Genomic DNA, 6974 nt, shown 5'->3' with positions numbered 1-6974 from the left:
CTGGCTTGCTCAGCCTGCTCTCTTATAAACCCAAGACTACCAGTCTAGAGATGGCACCACCCACAAGGGGACCTCCCGCCTTGATCACTAATAGAGAAAATGCCTTACAGCTGGATCTCGTGGAGGCATTTCCCCAACTGAAGCTCCTTTCTCTGTGATAACTCCAGCCTGTGTCAAGTTGACACAAAACAAGCCAGTATACCCAGTCCCTTGACCACAGGAGGAGGGAGGCAGCAAAGAGGTCATTTTGGATATTTTAGTATCCTGAATCATGATGTGCTCTACTGTGCTTGCCTGAGCACCAAGCCTTCGTGGGTTAATTTCTTTAGTCTTCCATGCTGCCCAGACATCCCTCCTCTGTTGTCCCACATTAGGCTGGGACTTCACTGTCCTGAACCTCACCACATCAACCTGTGCCCAGTCCCAGAACCCTGGGTAAGGGTATTGAGGGAATGAAGAAAAGACAAACACACAGACACATGTACAGTAAAGTTCAGGTCAGGTGGGATTACTAGGGATTATATTTGTACTGTTAGCAGGTAAGACAGTCTGATCATAAGCCTTTTGTATTTTTAGGATGTGCTGACATGATTACTCGGACCATATCCTTGCTATCATCCTTGTGGGTCCAAACACTCAGGAGGTGACTCCCAATTCCCAACTGTATCTGTTCTCATTTTAAAGAGTTGTTATCGCCCATGTGTGTTGGTGGTAATCCATATAACATTTTAAATCCTAAGCTGAAGGTCTGTAGCCCACCCCAAATAGTTGGATGCATCTTATGGGACTCCAGGTGGGTAGAGTAGTACCCCTCAAGATGAAAGAAGTCATTAATATTAAACAAGTTTGGTAGAATTTCACCAAACCAGTGGCCTGGATATGTAAATCCTGTAGGTTTTTCCCTGACAACTCAGAAATATAGTCACTGGGTTATGTCCCAATCCCAGTCCCCCTTATCCCTAAAATCAGGTTCCTCGTTGCATCCAAAGTTTCTGTTCTGCACCTTTAGGAAATATACAAGCATACCTTTTCCCCACATTAGGTCCAGGGATAGGCCAAGCTATTTTCATGTCAAGGCGTTTTTCTGTAGCACTTTTTAGGCTTTGCTCCCCTGTCCTGTGCACCAGTGCCACTCTGGGAAGCGAGGTCGTCTGCTGAAGGATTTAAAATTATAATGTAAATAAGTCCGTATTTAGAGAATCGTGGGTAGAGAATCCTCCCTCCCTTTTCTCTAATTGTTGTTTGAGGCATCTGTAGGCTCTCTCTGCCCTAGACTTGCACTGTGGGTTTTAAGGAATGTTCATGTTATGAACTATTTTATGTTGATCACAAAACTTAATTGTAAAAGAGGTATAACCAGGAACACTGGCCCAGAATGGGAAATATAGCTTTTTTTCCACATGGTTTGTTTATTTCAGAGGGTTTCTCTGAGTAGTCCTGGCTGTCCTGGAACTCAATTTGTAGACCAGGCTGGTCCCTGAACTCCCAGGGATTTGTCTGCCTCTGGACTCCAAGTGTTGGGATTAAAGGTGTGTGCCACCATGTCCAGTTGGTAAATTTTCTTTAAAAGACCTGCTAGTACTTGGTGTTGGAGAGTTGGCTCACAGTTAAGCCAACCGATGCCCTCTTCTGATGTGTCTGAAGACAGCCTCAGTGTACTCATATAAAATAAAAAATATGAATGGATGAATAAATAAATCTTTAAAAAAGACCTGTTAGTATTTTTAAAAGCTGTGTAAGCATCCTTTCTCAGGGTCATCTATAAAGTGTTTTGTAACCAGCAAGAGCCAGGCTACAAATTTTGGATATATATAAAATTGTATTATTTGAAAAGCTGCTGGTTTATTTGAGTCAGGCTGTTCAAAAGCTAAGTAGCATTTAAAGCTACCAAGATTTTTGTCCCCCTCTGGCTATGAGCCTCTCTTAGGGCCAGGTCACAACCAGCAGATTTTGCCCAGTGCTGCCCACTCCCCAGCCACCTTCAGGCGCCATGGTGCTGCCTTAGAGGAATAAGTGCAACTGTCTGCCTGTATATCCACCTTCTCCCATATGCTATGATCCCCAGGGCAAGCATTGGAAAGGGCCTGCTCATATAGCTCTATACAGCTCTGCCCATGGCAGGTCCAACATAGGCACCAGGCTCCATTACTTAGTCCATCACTCGGACTCCCGGAGAACAAGTGTAGCTTCACTTTGGTGTTTGCTTTTTCCCCACCCCCAGGCCTCAGAGCCTGCTGACCACGCCCTGTACTTCCTTATAAGGTTTTGAGCAGAGAGAGTCTCAGCCTTCTCACTAGGACCCCATTTTACTGTTTCAAGCTCACAGCGACCCTATAACTAGGATCCCATTTTGCTGGTTTAGATCCCCACTGAACCCACCTGGTGGTTCACATTGTCAACTCTATAGAACTAAGACCACCTAAAAGACAAGCCTCTGGCACAGAGAGCGTTACCTAAATTAGGTTGAATGAGATCGGAAGGACCACCTTGAATGTGGGCAGTACCCTTCTAGAAGGCTAGAGTTCTAGACTGAAGAAAAAGGAGAAAGCTGACTTGGAATAATGTAATATTTGCAAGATGGTTTACTGAACCAACGGCACTAATATGTTAATGAGCCAACCCTAAACTTTGACCCTGATAGCATGAAACTAAAATCAGCTATAGTATTGGTATGGTATGGTATTGGTAATGTATGGTTCAAGAGGTCCCCAGTTCAAATCTGGATGTCTCCTTTTCTGTCTTGTCTTTTTGAGACAGGGTCTTACTTTATATTCCTGGCTCTCCTGGAACTCAGTAATGTAGACCTAACTCTAAATGCTGGGATTAAAGGCATGTGCCACCATGCCCAGTCCTGGGTGCACCCCTAATGTCTTTATATTTATCTTGGTGTGAACTTCAGAGGTGGCCCTCAGGATTGCACTGAGGTTTCAAGTCTCGACACTGATTCCCATTAGCAAGGGGGTTTAGACACAGACAACTATGTGCCTCTGGCTTTAGCAACTGGCACCATTACTGAATTTAGACATGCCCACACGTCAGAGCTAGCCAGTACTCTCTAGGATCATCTGGAATTTCCAACGGTGCCATCCTCCTGCTCTGCCATAACTGAAAGATCTCATAGTGGATGCAGGTCAAGCTTGCTTCAAAAGCATCCTCACTGGAGAGGGTGCCCTAGAGCAGTGGTTCTCAACCTGTGGGTCTCGACACCCCACCCCCACCCACCGCCCCGGTTCAGTGTCCCTCTCACAGGTATTTATATTTTGTTTTGTTTGTTTGTTTGTTTGTTTGTTTTGGGTTTTTGGTTGGTTGGCTGGCTTTTGATTTTTTTTTAAATTTATTTATTTATTTTTATGTAAGTGAGTACACTGATGCTGTCTTTAGACACACCAGAAGACGGTGTCAGATCCCATCACAGATAGTTGTGAGCCACCTTGTGGTTGCTGGGAATTGAATTCATGACCTCTGGAAGAGCCATCAGTGCTCTAAACCGCTGAGCCATTTCTCCAGCCTGGCTTTTGATTTTTTTAAAAATAGGGTCTCACCGGGCATGGTGGCACACGCCTTTAATCCCAGCACTCGGGAGGCAGAGGCAGGTGGATTTCTGAGTTCGAGGCCAGCCTGGTCTACAGAGTGAGTTCCAGGACAGCCAGGGCTACACAGAGAAACCCTGTCTCGAAAAACCAAAAAAAAAAAAAAAAAAAAGTTTAAAAAAAAAAAAAGTGTCTCACTATATAGTTCTGGCTGTCCTGGAACTGATTGTGTAAACCAAGCATGCCTCGAACTTCCAGAGATCCGTCTGCCTCTGCCTCCCGAGTGCTGGGAGAAAAGGCGTGCACCATCACATCCAGCTTTACATCAGGATCGTCCATGACAGTAACAAAATTAGTTATGAGGTAGCAATGAAAATAAATTTATGGTTGGGGGTTGCCACAATATAAGAAACCATTAAAGGGTTGTGGCATTAGGAAGGTTGAGAACTACCACCCTAGAGGAAGCCTGAAGCATTTCCTGTCCACATTCCCTGTTTGAAGAGATGTCTGTTTACATGAGGTATAATAATTATTTATCTATCTATTTTTTTTATTTTTGGTTTTTCAAGACAGGTGTTCATCTGTGTAGCTCTGGCTGTCTTAGAACTCTCTTTGCAAACCAGACTGGCCTTGAATTCACAGAGATCTGCCTGCCTCTATCTCCCTGCTGCTAGGATTAAAGGCATGCACCACCATGCTGCTCGAGATTACCAGCGTAATAGCATGGAATTGTAAGGAATGTTTGTGTGAATAAGCCGAGCATATTGGAGCAAACCTGTGGACCTTCTAATTGCCAAGCACCTCATAGTCTACTGGCCAAGCTTTCCATGACTGTGACTGGCATCCATCTTCCTCTGTTTCCAAATTGTGAATAAAATGGGCTCAGGCTTCTGCAGCCTCAGTTGCCATGACTGACTGTACCCTGGAACTATGGGTAAAATAACCTTCCTTAAGTTGCTTTGCCAGTTTTTGTTTTTTCACAGTAATAACAGAATTAATACAGGAGACGCCAGGGCTAAGGAACCCCAAATGAGCCCCAGGCACACAGCTGATGTGACTGTCTTTTCTACTTCCTGCCCTTGGTGCCTGTCTCTAAAGAAAGCCAGCCTCAGGGGGCAGCACGAAGTGAGAGCCTTGAGGTAAGTACATCAAAGTTCTTCCTCGAGCCTCTGCAACATCCTGACTCATCAGGCCTTAGAGTGCAGCTATTTAGACCTCCAAAATCTCCCTCAAGTTATCAATTCACCATCCCCTGAGGTCATGCTGGAGTTTTACAGGCTCTAGGTCAAAGGCAGCCTTCTCTCAAGTCTCCCTGCCTCTTGTCCCCTAGTTGTAAGGGCAGAAGATTTACTACTACTGGAAAGTTCTACCTGGTCCTCGGGATGAATTCCTAAGAAGCTGGGCCTAAGTCATCCTCAATAGTCTCTCTAATACCAGGATCACCTGCTACTAGTAACATCATTTTAGGTCCCATGAGCTGCGACCTGTCCTTATCACCTGGCTGGTTCTACTCGTGAGCTCCGTCCTGGTCTATAGTTATCCAGTATAGTTGTTCCAAGGGCCTGGCAAGGCACTGCCAGCTGAATGAGTCTCAGGCCCTTTCTCTGATGACATGGCTGCCCTTGGCAGGCTAGCCCCAATGTCTTCTACCAGTCCCAAGGACCAGCCCCAACACTTCCCGTCCAAATTCATTCATCTTGTTTTTATTTTATTTTATTTTATTTTATTTTATTTTATTTTATTTATGGATATGGGTATTTTGCCTGCACATATGTCTGCATCACATGTGTGCCTGGTACCCATGGACAACATATATCATAGAACTGGAGTTACAAATGGTTGTGAGCTGTTATGTAGATGCTAGGAATTGAACCCAGGTCCCTGGAAAAGCAGCCAATGTTCTTTCTTTCACCAGCCAATGTTCTTAACTGTTGAGTCATCTCCCCAGCACCCCGCCCCTCAGGCAGGGTCTTGCTATGTAGCCTGAGTTGATTCTGAATTTAAAGTAATTCTGACTCAGTTTCTTGAGTGGGGAGATTGCAGGTATATACCAGAGGCAGCCTCAGTGCATCATACCTAGTGTTTTTTCCCCTCTTGTTTATATGGCAAGTATTTTTCAAGGGCCTATTGTGCATTAGTTTTCTTTTTAGACTAGACTTTCTATCTGCAAATCCAGCAGGAAACTATGGTCTCCTCCAGAATGTCTATCCTAACCCTCTATTTCCATCTATTCTTAGCGAACTTACTCATTCTTCAGAAACCAGCCCTAATGTACCAATCTCTGGGAAGTTTTCTCAGACCCCCTAACCCCCATCCCCTGAGACGGAACTTCTCTCTCTACTGTCCCACTTTTGTGCCTTGGGTGGTCCATCCTGTGATGGAAGCTGAGATTGGGTTACCCGAAGATTGTAGAGTAGGGGGTCAAGGGTCTTTAGGGAGAGGTAAGGACAGATGTGTCTGCTGGAAATGCTGTTCATAGAGTGAGTCTGGCACATCTGTATCTCTACCTCCTCCCTCAGGCTTGCTTTCCAGCCACTGAGCAGCTGCACAGAGGACAGACCAGAAATACTTGTTATCTGTGAAGAAATGACTAAGGGTCATAGGTCCAAGCTGAGGGCACCTGGCAAGGACATGCGGAAGGCTCGAGTGTGACGCTGGAGCAGATCTGAGTATTAACCCCAAGAAACCAGAGGCAGCCCCCAAAACACCTAAACTACTAGTGTGGGGCTTCCCTGTCAAGGGCAGTTGTCAAGGCAGGCTCAGCTAAGGGCTACATCCGTAACTCCATCTCAGCTCCAGATTGGTCCTCTTGGGTTCTTGAGTTTTTCCTCCTGTCCACTTTGGTATCCTCCAAGGTTCTGGCTCTTGTCTAGAGTCCCTTGGTCCGGAGAGGCTGAGCAGCTACCCTCAGGCCATGGAGCAAGTCTTCTGGTGGGAAGCAGTGAAAAGGTAGGCCTTGTCACAAGAGGGTGATCTCGCTGGGAGGCAGTGTGAGCCGCTCCTCCCGGGCGTTGAGCATGGACTCCACATGCACAGCCACCACACGACACAGCTCCAGACCCTGCAGAGTAGGGGATACAAAATAGTCTCTCTCTCATCCTCTCTTTCACCCCTACCCCCCCTACCTCCCCCCCAGTTTCTGTCTCTGTCTCTGTCTCTGTTTCTGTCTCTGGTCTTTAGAGACAGTGTTTCCCTCTGTAACAGCCCCGGCTGTACTGGAACTTGCTTTGTAGACCAGGCTCACCTCAAAGGCACAGAGATCTGCCGACCTCTGCCTCCCAAGTGCTGGGATTAAAGGTGTACACCACTACCACTGCCAAGCCCAGGATTTTACAACATGTAAATCCTTTAGATTAAAAAAAAAAAAAAACAGTCGCCAGGCGTGGTGGCGCAGGCCTTTAATCCCAGCACTCGGGAGGCAGAGGCAGGCGGATTTCTGAGTTC

At 46.0% G+C, this 6974-nt stretch overlaps 1 protein-coding gene across 1 annotated transcript in view; it reads right to left on the bottom strand.

Moving 5' to 3' along the window:
• Positions 1-6489: 6489 nt before the first annotated feature.
• Positions 6490-6974, bottom strand: part of Myo15a (myosin XVA) — a 55576-nt gene continuing 55091 nt past the window's right edge. The window contains exon 65 of the mRNA XM_021212122.1: positions 6490-6591. Within this exon, the coding sequence (XP_021067781.1) occupies positions 6490-6591 (102 nt within the window). The remainder of the gene's footprint in view (positions 6592-6974) is intronic.

The sequence above is a fragment of the Mus pahari genome, chromosome 14 (genome assembly GCF_900095145.1).
Source record: "Mus pahari chromosome 14, PAHARI_EIJ_v1.1, whole genome shotgun sequence".
In the NCBI taxonomy this organism is placed as follows: domain Eukaryota; kingdom Metazoa; phylum Chordata; class Mammalia; order Rodentia; family Muridae; genus Mus; species Mus pahari.
The sequence above is the reverse complement of the archived record's forward strand: the minus strand, read 5'-3'. Positions and strand labels throughout refer to the sequence as shown.